This window comes from Guillardia theta (assembly GCF_000315625.1).
Source record: "Guillardia theta CCMP2712 unplaced genomic scaffold GUITHscaffold_12, whole genome shotgun sequence".
In the NCBI taxonomy this organism is placed as follows: Eukaryota; class Cryptophyceae; order Pyrenomonadales; family Geminigeraceae; genus Guillardia; species Guillardia theta.
Window position 1 is genome coordinate 169,166 of NW_005434662.1, and position 16,198 is coordinate 185,363.

Here is a 16,198-nt window from a genome sequence, read left to right on the forward strand (position 1 = left end):
TAGAAAATTTACTCAAAATTAAGTTAAACATTGGTAGCAGGCCCGACAATCCGGGAGATTACCGTACCGTACGGTCGCGTCGACGACGGTTGACCCTGACACACTGTCACTAGCCGCGCCGGGGCATCCGAGCTAGGCTTTGTTTACTCAAAGTTAAGTTAAAAAGCAGTACGAGGACAATCAGGAGAGTCGAGGAGGCTTGACCCTGACACTGGCGAGTCGCACAGGCCGGGCCAAACAGCGAGAAGAGAAAAGACAGCCGCGGAGAACCAAACCCAATCAGGCTTTCGGATGATGATCGGAGTCCGATGCGGCCGAGTCCTGGCACGCTGCGCCGGCGACGGTTCAACGGTTCAAGTGCGCTTTGACCCGGCCGAGTTCCGAGTGTCGCGGCTGCGGCTGGGGCGTCCTGAAACGGGTCAGCCTGGGGTGACTGAAAACTTGCTTCGCGGCCGGCCCGGAACCGTGCGCCAGTCAGCCGGCTTGAACCGGCGCGGCTAAACTTAACCGTAGTAGTAACCGTTGAACTTGACATGTACGGTCGGAAGTCTCGCCGCCGAACTTCCGAAGTCGAGTCCGGGCGACCCGGGTCCAGGCTGAGGCTCGCAACTTGGACCACAGTGACTCCCGCTTTGCCACGCGGCTCGCCGTCGGCAAACTCGGAAATGAAGAGTCAGTTCAAGTATTCGCCAGTCGGCTGCCGCCGAGCAGCTCAGTCACTCAGGGCCGATCGCGGCCGGGAGTCCTGAGTTGAAACAGGTATGATTCCACGCCGTCACGCCGTCACGTTCAACTTGCGGCAAGTTGCCAAGTTGCCACCCGGTGACCGTCCGGGGTGTCGCGGTCCGACGGTCCGATCAGTCACCGTCCCGGAGTCCGGCGGGGTGGGCCCCGGGAGCACTGACTGCAGGCCCGGGACGGCCCGGCGCCGGGACGCCGCCCGGCCCGGCGTGACGACGCCGGGTCCGCCGCCCTGCCGTAGTGTGACCATCTTGTCAGCATAATCGAAAAAGAGAGAGTTTGATGTCATCATAGTTTAGTTATGTCGGTTGTGTCATCGTTGCTGACATCAAAGGTCAGCACAAGTCATTTTGTACAAAAAGTTATTTTAGAACCCAAGAAGAAGTCAGAAGTAGGTGGGTCCGGTATACTGTTAACAGTTAAATTCTTTCGGGCCTTATTTTACTGTTAACAGTTAGCATGAAAAGTGTTCCGGTATACTGTTAACAGTATTCCAGCAAATTTTCGTTTTCGTCGTCAATTTTTAAAATATGCCTCCAAAAGTGTGAAATTTTAATGGCGGTCCATGAAAAAATTGTGTGCAAGATGCTATGCTTCCGAACGCAGATCAAGGTGCTTCCGATGCCAATGTCAAACACAAGGGCAACCAGAACAGATCTCTAAGTTGAAACAAGTGAGCTGGCATGGGCTTAAACGATGATAAGAGCTCGGTAAGAATGACTTTATTACAGACAAACTATAGCTTTCAAAACCATGACCAATGCACATCGTTGACGATGTAAAGTCAGACAAACATACCAAGTTTGAATACACCGACTGGGAAATTAGAATTTGCGACATCATCAGCTTCACATCTGCGAAATGGTGTTCACCTTGAGCCGACATTTCCGAACTCGGAAGGACATCGCTATCACCTCATGTTTGAGTCATGACAGTCAGTCTTCGTTGCGACCCTCCTCATGACAGAGTCCGTCTTGGTTGCGTATTTCTGAGTGTCTGAGAGACCTGTTGCTATCCCTGGAATCATCAGTGCTAGCTTCTGAATAAACTTGGATAGCTATGATCCAAGTCGATTGACAGCAGCAATACATCGGCTCTTGACGTGAAATCTTTCAACGTGATGCATTGAGAAAGTGCACTTTACGGTGGATTGGATGCTATCGATGTGTATCATAGCATAACCCAGTAAGAGGAGCATTGCTCTTGATGATCAGCGCGTTGGGGGCGACTTGTGCCGCCGCAGTGCGGGAGGGGCAGCATGGAGCCAAGGCGGGTCGGGGGGGGGCTCACCAGGGGAGTTTAAAAATCTGACTTTTAAATTTAACTAACCGCGATGAAACAATCGCGGTGCTTAATTTGATCGGATTTGAAGTTTAAGACTTAACCATTAACTGTTAACAGTTAGATGAAAACCGTTGAAAAACGGTTAACTGTTAACAGTTAAAATTTGTACCAGAGACCTAACTGTTAACAGTATACCGGACCCACCTAGTGCCATCCAGGAAGGAACGTCGAAACCAGCACGTCAGAGGAAAAGGGCAACTGGTGTTGCACGAGGACAGACAGCCCAGGCAAAGCATTCATTACAGCACAATGCTCATGAACACGAACAGTCATACTTACACTGGTGAATTTGTGATTTGAAATCTGTCTTTGCAGTCCCTCCGAAACCAAAAACGAGAATAACCAGTAACACATCTCAAGGGAGGTGAATTTGCAGTGGCGCAAAACTGATCAACGACTTGCAAAATTGTACTCAAAAGTAATGACATTGAAGTGAACATGAGAGTTATGTCGAACGATTCTATCATAACTACTCAAAGCTCCAGCGAACATACTACACAGAACCAACAACCTACTGCAGCTGCTGTTGGATGGGATTTTGATGCTTTCAGTGAGCCACCGTCTCATTTGGAAAGTGAACTGCAGAATATTGATTTGGCAAGATGTACAAGTGACTCTGCTGTAGAAAAGCGAAGATCTAGCTGGCTTCCTCCAGATGTCCAGAAACTTGTTTCGGTATTCACATGCAGAGAAGTTCTGGACATCGAAGACATGTTTGCAGAGAAGCCTGCTTCAGAAAAATCTCTCTTGGAACCCGAAGACAGCAAGCAATTTACTCAAGTCCTTGCATGATCATATGTTTAGACATGAGAAAAACAATGTTTTCACTTGTTCACTATACTGGCGTTTTCGATTGATGTCGTGCTGCTTTGTACAATGGGATGCAAATATTTACAGTGTGTGACTTATGTATCATGGGACAGCATCATTAACAGTATGCTGTTCGAAAGCCATAGGGGGGATCAAGAATTGGAATTCGAAAAGTTTTTTTCCAGGCAGAAGACTGGTTTGGTGGTTGCGTAGCCCGCGCATTCTTGGATAATTTGCAAAAAAACAACAACGATTGGTTCATCAAAGACTCAATGGAAGATGGAAGCATGGTTTGACGCATGTCTGGTCCGCATCTATGACTTTTTTGGGCACCGAGAATCTCTTTACCGTGTAAGATAAGCTTGCTTTCAGAACAGCAAATACTTTGATTACTTCTTCGAAGATTGGTACGAGAAGTTCTTTGAATCCTATGGGAATTCCATTAAGTCTTGTTCATCTTCGCTCACCGATGAAGGGTAATATTAAGTTGGGCGACTTCATGAGGAATTCTTTATAGTGTATCACAATCAGTTCAGCGTGAGCTACTGACGAAGTATCAATTTAGCTGGTTTGGAGTAAGCATTTTTTGCGCGTTGATGTAGCGAATCGTGTTTTAAGTCTTTCGAATTTATTTCAACAATACATCTACATTTCGTATCCGAAGGTAACACGGGTTACCATGCCAGTCCTTCGATCCCGATATATACAAACTAGTGATAGAAAGATTCTAGGCCTTGAAAACAACTTTCATGGAAGAACCCTAGTATATCGTTTACATTCTTCAGGTTCAAAGATGTCTGTGTCAGTATTCATTGCCATGTCCATGAAGTCGAGATCATCTTCTTTTACGTCAATGATGACCTTCAACATTTTGCGTACTTGCTCTGGAACAACAATGTTGTGAATCACAACCTTGGTGTCCTTGAATGTGTCTTCATCTTCACTCGCAAATATTGTTTCATCCTTTTGTCTGTGAAAGTCTTCATGTTCCACAATGTGAGCAATTTCCATTTCGTTGCACATTGTCTAATCGTGAGCAGAGATGAGAGAGTTACGGTAGTGTGCTGTTCATCTCTCGTCTTATACACTGCCCTGGGGGAAATCGACACCGTTTCGAATCTGATTCACTCAGAACTGTGTTGTAAATAATGATTGAACTCTATTTCGAGAAAAATGCTGACATAATTGTAAGCACAGAGCAGACATAACCATATGTAGTAAATGAAGCTGTTAGAACATGTGCATGGCATTTGAAATCATAGCCAAACATTCGGAGCAAAATTTCAACCAAAATTTGGCTGTGGTCATCAGACTGCTTTAAGAGATCTTCTGTCAGCATGCTGAGTCTGAGCTGACAGTTGATGACCTAAATATAATATTATTTCAACTACATATCTCATGAATATCAGTACTTTCATTGTTGGCTGACACTTTTGCTGACCCTGTGATTTTGACGGAGTCGGCATGACCAACCATTCGGGAACTTAAAAGCTGTCTCAGTGAGGGGCAACCTGCCACTCATTAGCAGTCACGAGGCTCAGCGTGAGCCGGGAGAATATGACCTTTACTCAAAGTTAAGTTAAAAATCAGTACGAGGACAATGAGGAGAGTCGAGGAGAATGGTCCAGCGCTTGCCGAAGGTGAAACTGGTAAACTTTTTAACTTAACTTTGAGTAAAGACTAGGATGGTAAAAGTCACTATGAAGGTATCAGGTATCAGTTTGATTATCCTCGTACCGTAGCGTTTTTTAACTTAACTTTGAGTAAAGGCAAGGGGGATTCCAGGGGATGATGAAAGTTTTCACCCTCGAAGTTTGATGATGCAGTCCTTGATGAAGATGACAGGAAACTGCACGACGAGAATACTGTATCAATGCAAGAATCTCATGCTGATAGTTGTAGGTTTTGTTTTGCTCATATCATCCTGCGAGACAAGTATAGAAAATCCTACACTACCTCCCCTTAAGCCAATGCCGCACACAAATCATGCAGTGGAAGAGGAAAACAAAAACAATCTCACCTTGCATGAATCATCCAATAATGGGATGGCATTGAGGCGCTCCGAGATTGAAACAGGTATGATTCTAAAATTTTCTCGTTACTTTGCATAATGTTTTGGCTTGCCTGGTATTAGGGCCCGACTACTTTGTCAATTGGACAGCGATGAACGAGGTTTACGATATAATGGAAGAAAACGGCGAAGAAGAACTGCTAGATGACGAAGACAAGTATCTTTAGCACATGAATCGAAATGCCGTAATACTCCTCAGAACAAATTTCTTGACATGCATTTTCATTTACAGCTTTGAATCAGCCTTACGTCTCTTGGTATCAGCCAGACCTTCTACCTCGAATTTCTTTTCGCTGAAGGTGGGAAGTGAAAGTTGAGATAAGCCAGCCCAGATGATGCCGGTGATTCACTACGTATTCTCTCCTGCATCCCATCCGATTGTAAGACAAGAAACGTTCCGACGAGACTCACAGGGCTATAGAAAGTCTTTCTTGATCTCTCCGAGATGCTGTTGCTATTATGATTCCGGCTCGCCCCTGAGTCCGCAGAAATCTGGATGAGAATGTCAACAATTATCAGGTGGGTTTGAAATATCTACAAACCTCTCGACTGTTTCGGCTCGACAAAAATCCAAGGCTGGGGCTCTTCGACCTCCTCGGAGTCTGCGTTACACAGCAAATGAGATGGGGCTTCAAGGCTCACATGTGGTGGAACACAGCATACAGTGACAAGCGAAGAAGACCCAAAAGGTTGGAGCTCGTAAGCTTCGAATGAGAAGTCCTCGCCTCAAAAAATATCTGAGAAAACAGAAGATAGACCTCCCAAATCTTAATAATCACCTGAAGAAAGTGCCTGAAGTCGTATCATCCTTTCTATCTCTCGCGTCCTCGCTCGAATGTTCGTGATCTCTCGGGAAGCTGCACGAGACATCTCGAAGATTTCAAAATCAAACTGACTTTCGCAGAGAAACGGCATAAGGAGAGAATAAGAGTTGCATTCGGTAGAACGTGATCCCCCGCCCAAACTCTGTGAAGTCCTCAGCTCTATTTCGTCCCCGTTAAAACTTTTAGGCACATGATGAAGTCGCTGATCAGGCAGCATGAAGAACTTCCAGAAGTGTGAAAGTGAGATTGCCTTGATATCCTCATCTGTAAGAATGCCTACAAGCTCCGCAGCAGCCTCTTTGTCAACGTCGCATCTCATGGTATGGATCTCATCAAGAAGTTCTCCCGCCGTAACAAGCCCATCACCTGGCGGCAGCATCAGCATGAGACCAAGTAACCATCCATCCATAAAAGCTACCGTCCTCATCGAGGTCTAGGAACCATCCTACTAGCCCGTCTTCTTTGCAGTCGAAGTATGCTTTCATCTCCTTAACCAGTCGCTCGAATCCTTTCGAACGATGCAAGACAGTTGAGTTTCCCTCTATTATGCTGTGCTCAAAGTTTTTCGCAGCGGAACTCTCAAAACTCAGGTCACTGTGGTGATTTCCGACGTTTGGATATCTGCTCAAATCCACATGACTGGGCGTTTGGACAACAGGGTCAACCCTGTGCTCGGAGCCGACGTCTGCGATGAGTCAAAAGATGCAATCATGCAAAAAGGCGATGCAACGAAGAAAAAAACAAGCATGTAACAAGAGCGTATAGCAATCAATCACACCTGGGGAAAATGTTCGAGGAACTTGAGCTGACACACCTTGGTCCATTCCTGCAAAATTATCCAATTTCGGTTGAACAACAAGCATTGAGAGCCCAGGTGAGTTCGATTTATCTCTATTATGAGACACAACTTCCTTGCCTTCCTTTTGTGAATTTTGAGGATGCCCCGCATCTGGATGCTGCTCTGCAAGTGTTGATATTCTGTTATTTTCCACATCATCATCAATACAATTTTCTTGGTGCCGATTGTCATCTCCATCTGTATGTACAACAACGGTTGATGGTATCACTGGAATGAAATATTGGCCCTCGGAGTCCTCTTGGCTATCCGATGCCACCTCTCGCGCAAATTGCGGAGTTGCTCTTGGGAGCGCTGGGGCATCAGAAGATGAATCATTGAAATGAAGCCCTTCATTTCTATCCCGTTGATCTTCTGTGTCATCTTGATATTCGTGTGCTTGATCTTTGAGTTCAAATTCACCATGATCAGAACTATCTGAGACTGAAGAATCATCAGCAAGAAGCTCTCGCCACTTAGTGTAAAGTTTCCTTCGTCTTTGAGCAGTTGATACGTCAACATCTTTGGGCTCTTGCCGCACAAGCCACTCCCCTGAACTTGAGATGTGCTTCCCACCTTCTCCACTTACATCATTCTGAGTGTTTCCAACCTTTGTATCCTCTGTGAATGTTCTGAGCCTTGCCGAAGAGAACCTCGCAGCCATCCTCTCACCCGAACCTGACCTGCTCTCTACCCTACTCGCCAGTGCTCGGTGCATGCCACTGACAGGCCGAGTGAGAGCCTCAGGTCGGCGGCGGCGCCCACCGTTACTGCCGCGGGCGGCGGCTACTGAGGAGTCCGGCAGTTATGACAGTCACTGCCACTTTGCAGCTGTAGGGTGACGTTGAGAAGCAGTGACAGGGCCGTCAACTTCGTTCGAGGCTCAGCGCCGGGGAGCTCAGCACGAACCGTGGCAGTGACCGTACTTGATCAGTGAACTCGGAATGAAACCGTTGAACTTTCGAGTTCAACTGAGCTTCGGAGAGCTCAGCGGTTGGAGTCAGCTTGAAGCTTCTGAGGGACGATGCTTGCGCTCTCAACGGCACTGACACCTTGCATGTAGCTCAGGGCGGCGACGACGGCGGGGGGGGATGGGGGAGAGCTACCGGCAGCGCTGAGCCGAGTCAAGCCCGAACCTAGCTAGCCTTTTAAAAACGCGAACCCGCCTCGGTAGAGGTTACGACTCGGCATGAAGCGGGAACGGGGGCAGGAGGATGGATGACAAGAAGGTTCAAGCGAGGGAAGGTGGGGTTAGAAATGTACGAGACAGGGCATGCACATGCATGGATATTTGAATCCTCCACGCAGAAAGCATCAGAAAATATGGCAGGAGAGATGTAGCCTTCATATTCGAGCTTGAAGAAAGAACATGAACATGAATCTGATTGAGATGATTAAGGAATCTTTGGTTTGAAACAGTTCAGAGAAGATCGAAGGTGTCACAATGCTGGTAACATCAATGTGAAACAGATTCACGCAGGTCACATGCGTGTAAGAAGATGAACTTTTCTAGTTTGAAGAATGCAGCGCAGCGGAGCTGCATCCAGATCAGCGGGGCAGTAAAGCGATATCGCAATGGCTGGATCTGCGATGCAAGGGTATTCGAGACTTTCTCTCCTTTCTGAGTTCTTGAAATGCGTTCAGTCCATCACATCACAGGGCTCGAACCTCAAGAAAGGAGATTGCTTCCAGCTCAGGCGTAGTTTCTCACAGCAAGATGTCTCAAAGTTCGCCGATCTGTCGGGAGACGATAATCCGCTGCATCAAAGTGCCGATTTGACTTCCTCTACATTTGCCCAACCAGTTGTGCATGGGATCTTTGTTGCCAGCATGTTCTCAGCGGTTATAGGCCGCAACTTTCCAGGAGCGATCTACCTTAATCAGCAGCTCAAATTTTCTGCCCCTGTCTTCTTTGATGAGGAAGTTACAGCAAGAGTCACTGTAACACGATGCAAGCAAGTGAAGGTAGGTCAATGCGTGTGATACCCTCGAGAGTGACTCGCGAATAGAATGTGTGCGTCGCCAGCATGGAAACTGTTGTTGAAAAAGCAAACGGGCAGGTCGCAATCAGTGGAAGCGCGCTTTGCAGTATCCCCGCTGCTCTCTTGCATGGTCATCCATCAGAATGACGCCGGAATGCAGTGATTGGTTGAGATCGATGAACTTGTGCAGAGAACAAACATGCAGTGGGCCAAAATGAAGTCAACATATTATTTTGAATTCTTAACTTGGCGTCGCTTTGTTTCTTCACCTCCGTTGTAGAACACTTCGGGGTTGGAGAAGTAGACCGTTGAGTTGGTGTAGCGAAAGAGAGCGACTCTGTCGAACACTGCACTGAACCCATCGAACCCCTTCTCATCTCTCTCCTTCTTCTCTTCTTCGTTCAGAGGAAAGGGGGTATGCGGTATGAACTCATACCTTGATGGTCGCCCACCTTTCAAGACTTTCCCTTTGAGGTTCGCATAGGCCTCGATCTCTTCTTTCGCAATCTGGGCTGAATCATCGTAGCCATTCTGCGAGGCCTTGAAAGCCCATTTCTCAGCTTCTTCCATATTTTTCTCGACGCCGAACCCTTCGGAGTAAAGAAAGGCAAGCCGAGCTTGAGCGTTCCATTCTCCTGCATCTGCTGCTCGCTTGTAATGCTCGAAAGCTTTGCTGTAGTTCTGTTCAACGCCTATCCCCTGCTCATAAGCATTTCCAAGATAAGTGAATGCCAATATTTCGTTTTCTGCTACGGCCCTCTCGAGATAAGAAACTGCTTTCTTCCCATCCTGCGGCACTCCCTTGCCTTGCAGATAGATACGTCCGAGGGACGTAAGAGCAAGCCCATCACGAGCGAGTTCGGCTTGTGTGAAGAGAGAGAGTGCTTCCTCAACGCTACCCGCTTGCTCGTACATGATTCCCAAGTGCGAGATCGACCTGACATCTCCTAGCTCCACAGCTTTCATGTAGTATTGAGCTGCCCTGTCCTGGTCTCCATGCTCCTCAAAGATCATTCCCAGTAACCTTGCAGCCTCATGATGCCCCTGCTCTGCCGCCATGAGGTATAGTTGAGCCGCTTGATTTACATCCTTGGGAACGATTTCCTCCCCATCATCCATTACTGCTCCTTGCTCGAACATGCGCCCCAACCAGAATTGGCATTGAGCATCGCCGTGCATTGTTGCATTTTGATAGATACTTTCGAAGAATGACCTGGTGTCTGTGAACCAAGAATCATTATTGTAGACCAACAAACTCTCATTGATAACTTGTAGGCGCTTTGGACTCAGAAGAGAGTAGTTTGCAGAAATGTCGTCCTCAAGCAAAAAGTATATACTTCCATTGAGCTCTTTCAATTGGTCAAGCTTCGAAGGAGCCTTCTCAGAAGCAGATCCTGCTGCAGAGCTTTGCTCGCGTTTTTTATCTTTCTGGCGTCCTTGCTTAGCATCTGCTGTCTTTGGCTGCTTCTTGTCAGCCTGTTTCGTTTTCGGATCCTTCTTTGCTTCTCCGGCTTTGTTTGACTCTGTCACCGACTCCATGGTCTGTTTCGTCGGTCCTCTCTTCTCTTCACTCGCATCTGAGCCTCGTAATCCAACTTTTGGCTCATTCTCCTCGCTCCCCGCATTGTTGACAGGACATGTAGTCCCCTTACCAGCCCCTCCAACATCGGGGTCGCCATCGTCAGCCCGCAGAGGAATCTCTTCGCCCAACCCCGAGCCCTTCCCTTCCTTTGCTTCTCCAGCTTTATCTGCCCCTCTAAGTTCAATTCGTTCGGCCACGCATGATGTGATGGCCAGCACTAAGGCCATCAGCATCATCGCAGCCGCTGCTTGCGACCGGCGCCTCCCTGCCATGGAGGCCGCACGATCCAACCCGTTACAGATGGAACGTCTGTAACCGATTCAAAAACCGAGTCATTACCGTAACGATCTCTTATATCCGTAACGGTCTACTACGGTCATGAATACTCCTCCACTTTGTGGATGTCAATGGCGAGGGTGGGTTAAGTATGGGGGGAGGGGGTGTATACACCACCCACCCATAAGTATCTTTGTACCCACCTGATTTAGAGATCAGACAAAAATGCTCCATAGGGGTAGGGAGGGGAGACCCGGGAGGGGTCGGCATTTGAAGGGTAGTCGAGTCCCCTGCCGCAAGGGGCGCACCGATGCTCGAGGTCGCCTGGCGAAGGAGAGGAGAGGAGAGATGGAAAAAAAGACGGAAACAAACACAAGAAGAAACAAATGTTGGGTGAATGATTGTGTTTCGATGTTGCTGTGATGTTGTTGTTTTCCAAAGAGTCAGAAAGGAATCAAGATGGCTGGCGAAATTTGCACGAAAAAATGGACAATTGGCTGGAAGGGTTGCATTCATTGGCCAAAGACGAATCAAAGGAAAGCCAGGAAGCAGACAGGAGAAATTGATGTAGGAAGATTCACGCTGCAAGATTCATGTAGATGAGACCTGCCACGTGGTTGATTGGATACAAGGCTAGATAATGACATAGAACTTTGAGTCTCGTCTTCTTCTTGAGGAGAATATTGAGTTGGTTTTTTTTTCAGACCATTCAGAAGTCAGACGATCATACTATGAGCTCCCAGACTGAAGTTGCTCATGCAACGAGCTTTAAATTTAATCCTTCGGAAAGAATCAACTATGGAGCCATCAGACCATATGTAGACGAGGATCCAGACCTTGGAGATGGACTGCCTTCTTCACAGGAAGAGACCAAAGGTTTGTGGAGTGGTTTTGTTGCCGACTATTTAAAGTATCTTGAGCTGAATGTTGAGGCTGTCAGTTGGTATCTTATATCGGACGATGAACAACTCAAATTTTACACGCGATGGGAGAGATTCAACGTAGGGTGCTATACCTTTGTTGTAAATCTTGCGGTTGGGACATGCATAAGGTCACTCAACACTTGTGAGAGTGAAGAAGATCACAATTCAAACTCGGGCCTTCTGGATGCTCTGCTTTGGTCGGCTACATTCTGTATGATAAGCTCGTTGTATGAACTCATCTTCCTTGTTCCGCTCTTTCGTTACATCCTTCAGCGCGATACCGACGATTCAGGGATCTTCCAGAGATTAGGTAAAACTTGTGTGTTTTGAGTTGCCGACTGAGCATTGATCTGGAAATCCAAGGCTGCTCTGGGAGATGCTGCAACTGCTTCATCTATGTCCCCATAAGCTTTCTGGCGCTGACAGCCTTTGGTTTCATGACAGGAGATCAAGGCAGCCCCCCCGAATGCAGATACAAACTTTTCTCAGATAAGATCAGATGGTCAGGTCTTGCAGTAGGTTTGATAATGTTCCTGCTGTCATCTTTCGTGACTGGCTACATCCAATTCTGCATTTTACGGAGGTGTGGTTGGAAGGGGGCCTCAACTGTTTTTGCTGTGTCAGTGGTCAACTTCGCACTTCTTGGAGACGTCGCTGGTCCAATCTTGCCGACATGAGGCTATGTTTGCTCAGCTCAAACTAGCATGATTGCAAAGTTTTACAATCGATGCTTGTCAACTTCATCACGGATCCAATCGCCGTATGCAGTGATGTTGCCAGCGGCACACCGTGACAGCTTCCGATGATTTACAGTTTTGCACTGTGAGGTTACGTCATACATTCAATTCTCTCAAATGTGAAAACAAGCATAATTTTGTATAGGCACATCGAGTTGCAGGTATGAAAAGCTACCTCGTCTAATATTAACAAAAATAGCTACACTACGAGGATTAAGTGTAGTACTGTACACTGTCCAATGACTTGTTATTCAATTGTCGTATCCCTGGGCCAATTCAATCTGAGTTTCAAATAAAAGAATGAGTGTCACCGATATGAATCAAGCATGATTTGAGATTACATCATGGTGATTCCCACTGACATCCATGCTGTCTAAACATTCTTGTTTTGAACGGGTGGGAATCTGATTAAGAGCAAGTCAATACCAAAGGTCATGATAAGTCTGTCACTCACATCATCAACCAAATCTCCAAACTTGGCATGCAAAGCAATGTTGATTTGCTTTGCTGACAACGAGACAGTCTTCCACGATTGCATACATGCTGGCGACTTAGAAGCCTTTGATATCTCCTCGCCAATCAGCCTCTTATATTCAATTTTCCTGTCATCGTGTGTCCAGTCCGCTGGGCAACTGAAATTGTAATAGTCACGCAATGCAAAGGAGAGTAAGGAGCAGAGCACCTTGCTAAGCGACCAAAGCCCATGTGTTGAGGTTCACCCATATCAGGAACACCATCTAGATCTATGGAAGACATTGGTCTTGACTTGAAATTAGCATTGAAGCATCCCGAGTTTCTGTTCAATCCAAGACCACTATCCGCGCTTGCTGTCCTTCCGAAAAGTGGTTGGGTTGAGTCTGAAAACAATCTGGTAAACAGAGCGATAAAATAACAAGACGAAAAAGGAAACACGAGGGTAACAAAGTTTCTTGTTTGAAAGAAGAGGAAATACCATCGAGAAGAAACTGTCGCGTTTTTGCCTTTTGAGCATCAACCATTGTATCCATTCCTGCTTCGCTTTGTGAAATTCCTACAGAAAAATTGCTTTCGTTGATATTTGTGATGAGTCGCTACTTTGTACTGGAAAGACACAACCAGTTACTAGGACTGCATAAGAATGATAATTAGCACGTCAAAGTGTTATTCGAAATCATTTCGGTTCCTAATCGAATCAGGTCAGAGCAAAACTTGCTTCCATCCAAGAAATGACACACATTCTAACACGAAATTGCTTTGCAGAAACGATTCATCTACATGCATATGGCGCAAGCTACGCATTGAGACGTCAGCACATTCAACCGGATCGTTGCTACACCTGGACTATGATTATATCGGAAGAATCATTCTTGGCACATTGTGCAAAGTGTTGACCCCAATACAAGGCTAAGCTGATATCTTACAGTGTGCTACTAAACTTACACTTTTAAGCTCAAACATGATTTCTATGTCGCACATGTTCATGGGCACCTACCATCTCCTAACCTCCGCCTTCATTTCAACCTCTGGGAGTCTGCCCTGCATCTTTTTGCTCCCGGCATCTCATCTGAAACCGCGCCTTGACAAACAAACCACCCCACCGGGAAGGTTTACCCCTGTCTTCCCCCACCCTAGTGACAGGCCTACCCCACAATATCAGGTACCACCCGATACCAACAGAGGAAACCACCCACCTTTTCCTATAGGACAAGCTGAAATATTAGTACGCCTACCCTCTTCTATCCCATGGCTACTAATCGATTTACCCCTTACTTCTTGCTTCGTTTACAAATAGTTTTACGAGTATAAGGGACGAAAAATAAATATTTAAAAACAAAGCTTGTGTGACACTAAAAGTCTTGTTAAAAACTAAAACTACTTTTGGCTCGACTTAAAAGTTATATAGAGAAACGTGAGGTGGTGGTACACTTTTACTCCAAGGGATTCGCACGGGCTCTTTTCCCCACCACATGCCTGCACCCCTGCGAGGTCAAGTTTTAGCAGAAGGTTATTATTACTCCGTGGAAAAAGGAGGTTATAATCGTTTTAATTAACATATTCGGGCCTGGTTCGCTGTTCCGACGGTCAGTGCTCGACGGACGCCGGCCCGGTGACTTCACGACTTCACTAGATTTGCCCGTCAGACCTTTAGGATAGGATCCTTCCAACTTTGTGAACGGTTCTTTGAACTGGGGCGCCGGGACTACTAGAGGCTTCTGGTGATCATGGAAGGATGGTTGCGAGTAGCGGGGATGGCAGCTGCTGCGACAGTGATCGTACCAGTGATCCTCCTCTCCTCTCCTTTCCTCTCCATCACTGTACAGGTACGATTCCAAGTTCTTCACTCGTGCCCTAGCAGTTGTAAGAGCCATGATTAACGTGAGCGTCTACCAGGTCCTTGAAGGTTGTTGGCTGTCAGCAGCGTGTTGGCTCCTTGTCAATACTGCCGAAGCTGGGATATCATCGTTGGAAACGTCTCTAGAGCAAGCTGTAGGTTTGAGCTCGCCGGCAAGATCCCCAGCTAGAGCCCAGTCACCTCAAGCTAGCAAATTCTCACCAGGATATCTTTCTCCAAGCCCGACCCTGTCTCCTGGTAAACCTGATGGGGTGCCAGAACAAGCATGTTTCTCAAGGTGTTGTTCTAGGGAATAGATCTCTCAACCGCAGAAAGAAGGGCGGGCCCCTGGAGCTAATTGTCTCCCTCCCTGCTTTGCCTGTGGTCTGGATAGAAGTGATCCTTCGCAAGATTAAGTTACCGAGATTATTTCGATTCATGGCTCTCAACCTGGTCAGTTTAGTGCTGAGAAAAAAGGCATGTTCATTCACTCTACTTGATCCAGGTGGCCTACATATCGAGCCCCATATGGTTTTTTGTTATCTCTGGGATGCATCTGCTGTTGCTGGTTGCAGTTTCAGTGATTTCCTTCGGCATATTGCTTCCTTGGACAGGGCCTCTGATAGCAACGGTATGACTTGATCTACATGATTCAACAGATATTTGCACTCACCCATTTATTAGTTGTCTTTCTACATTTTTCTTGTGCCTGTGTGGACCATTTCTACCTACATCTGCACCAGCGGACCAATGATAGCTTCTCTTTTCATATTGCCATTCCTGGACAACAGTGCTAATTTGAGCAGACGATTTATTGGAATGACAGGATTGTCTTTCCCATTCAGCTCCAGTTCAAAGAGCTGACATGTGGCATATCATCGGTTCAGAATTAAGTCTGATCTTCATTTGGCGCAAATATAAATTGTAAAGAGTAAAGCATGTTCAATCAAACAATATTCAGAGCTTAAAGACCGACATTCCTTGTGATTTCGTTTAAGCCTCGCGAGGTTCACTAAAATACTCCATGTACTTTCTTCCCTGAGGTTTCAACCCTGGAATATTTCCTTTCTGCTTAGACAGAGTATGATTAACAACCAGAAATCTACTACAGCACGAGAGGTGATCACCTCAGCACCCTCAAGCAACTTGACGACTTCGATAAAGTCAGAACGGTCTGAGAACCTGAACCAAAGTTAGAAGAGAGGACTAGTCAACACACGCACATAAATTCCAACCTTCCTTTGAACTTTGCAAGATCGAGGGGTCTGTCCCCATCAAGATTCTTGATGAAAGGGTCTGAACCCAGCTGCAAGAGATAAGAAATCTGAGTTGTCATAGTCAGTTGCTCTTGCAGGCTGGTGATAAGGCCTACAGTAGTGAAGTGTCCATACGCTGCTGCAATATGCAAGGGGGTTGCGCCTGTTTCCGTCTGTGCATTCGGATTTGCCCCTAGCTCAATCAACCTCGACACGAGCAATGGGTTCCCTTGGAAAGCAGCCTTGTGCAAGGCCTGTTGGACACCATGGTTAGAGCAAAGTCATCACACCCCCACCCCAACTTCGCTCGCTTACCACCCCCTACAAACTGAACCCATCCATGGTACTATCAACATCCTCCAATAGGTACCCGGCTATCGTTGATTGTATTAGGGTGCCACTCGAGAGATCGATCACCTTACCGCTGTATCTCCCTCCCTCCCGTTTGCGGTGCGACCAGTCACTGTGAGACAATCATCGGGCCGAGCGCCGGATCGGCCGGGGCC

At 46.7% G+C, this 16,198-nt stretch overlaps 7 protein-coding genes across 7 annotated transcripts; 2 read left to right on the forward strand and 5 right to left on the reverse strand.

Moving 5' to 3' along the window:
- Positions 1 to 2,240: 2,240 nt before the first annotated feature.
- Positions 2,241 to 3,949, reverse strand: GUITHDRAFT_150983 (hypothetical protein). Its single transcript, XM_005837999.1, has one exon. The coding sequence runs from the start codon at positions 3,904 to 3,906 to the stop codon at positions 3,643 to 3,645; it is 264 nt and encodes an 87-aa protein (XP_005838056.1). The 5' UTR covers positions 3,907 to 3,949; the 3' UTR covers positions 2,241 to 3,642.
- An 860-nt stretch (positions 3,950 to 4,809) lies between these two features.
- Positions 4,810 to 7,289, reverse strand: GUITHDRAFT_134604 (hypothetical protein; the record flags this gene model as incomplete). Its single annotated transcript, XM_005838000.1, has 11 exons — positions 4,810 to 4,819; positions 4,852 to 4,915; positions 5,216 to 5,259; positions 5,378 to 5,458; positions 5,509 to 5,568; positions 5,609 to 5,703; positions 5,981 to 6,156; positions 6,209 to 6,475; positions 6,605 to 6,768; positions 6,906 to 7,069; positions 7,215 to 7,289. 11 exons carry the CDS (start codon positions 7,287 to 7,289, stop codon positions 4,810 to 4,812), a joined length of 1,200 nt encoding a protein of 399 aa, XP_005838057.1.
- A 926-nt stretch (positions 7,290 to 8,215) lies between these two features.
- Positions 8,216 to 8,754, forward strand: GUITHDRAFT_66124 (hypothetical protein; the record flags this gene model as incomplete). Its single annotated transcript, XM_005838001.1, has 2 exons — positions 8,216 to 8,590; positions 8,635 to 8,754. The coding sequence occupies 2 exons, from the start codon at positions 8,216 to 8,218 to the stop codon at positions 8,752 to 8,754; spliced, it is 495 nt and encodes a 164-aa protein (XP_005838058.1).
- Positions 8,755 to 9,132: 378 nt separating this feature from the next.
- On the reverse strand, positions 9,133 to 9,801 carry GUITHDRAFT_44170 (hypothetical protein; the record flags this gene model as incomplete). The annotated part of the gene is made up of 1 exon (XM_005838002.1): positions 9,133 to 9,801. A coding segment is annotated over one exon (669 nt), but the record flags the coding sequence as incomplete, so codon positions are not given.
- A 2,575-nt stretch (positions 9,802 to 12,376) lies between these two features.
- Positions 12,377 to 12,881, reverse strand: GUITHDRAFT_103003 (hypothetical protein; the record flags this gene model as incomplete). Its single annotated transcript, XM_005838003.1, has 4 exons — positions 12,377 to 12,406; positions 12,467 to 12,529; positions 12,580 to 12,757; positions 12,808 to 12,881. 4 exons carry the CDS (start codon positions 12,879 to 12,881, stop codon positions 12,377 to 12,379), a joined length of 345 nt encoding a protein of 114 aa, XP_005838060.1.
- Positions 12,882 to 14,307: 1,426 nt separating this feature from the next.
- GUITHDRAFT_150984 (hypothetical protein) lies at positions 14,308 to 15,252 on the forward strand (the record flags this gene model as incomplete). Its single annotated transcript, XM_005838004.1, has 5 exons — positions 14,308 to 14,425; positions 14,496 to 14,694; positions 14,747 to 14,889; positions 14,942 to 15,067; positions 15,121 to 15,252. Coding segments are annotated over exons 1-5 (653 nt in total), but the record flags the coding sequence as incomplete, so codon positions are not given.
- A 394-nt stretch (positions 15,253 to 15,646) lies between these two features.
- On the reverse strand, positions 15,647 to 15,943 carry GUITHDRAFT_66132 (hypothetical protein; the record flags this gene model as incomplete). Its single annotated transcript, XM_005838005.1, has 2 exons — positions 15,647 to 15,760; positions 15,809 to 15,943. Coding segments are annotated over 2 exons (249 nt in total), but the record flags the coding sequence as incomplete, so codon positions are not given.
- Between the last annotated feature and the right edge of the window lie 255 nt (positions 15,944 to 16,198).

Excerpts from the sequence above, each read along its gene's own strand:
- GUITHDRAFT_150983 (XM_005837999.1), bottom strand. The coding sequence starts at position 3,906 with ATGGAAATTGCTCACATTGTGGAACATGAAGACTTTCACAGACAAAAG.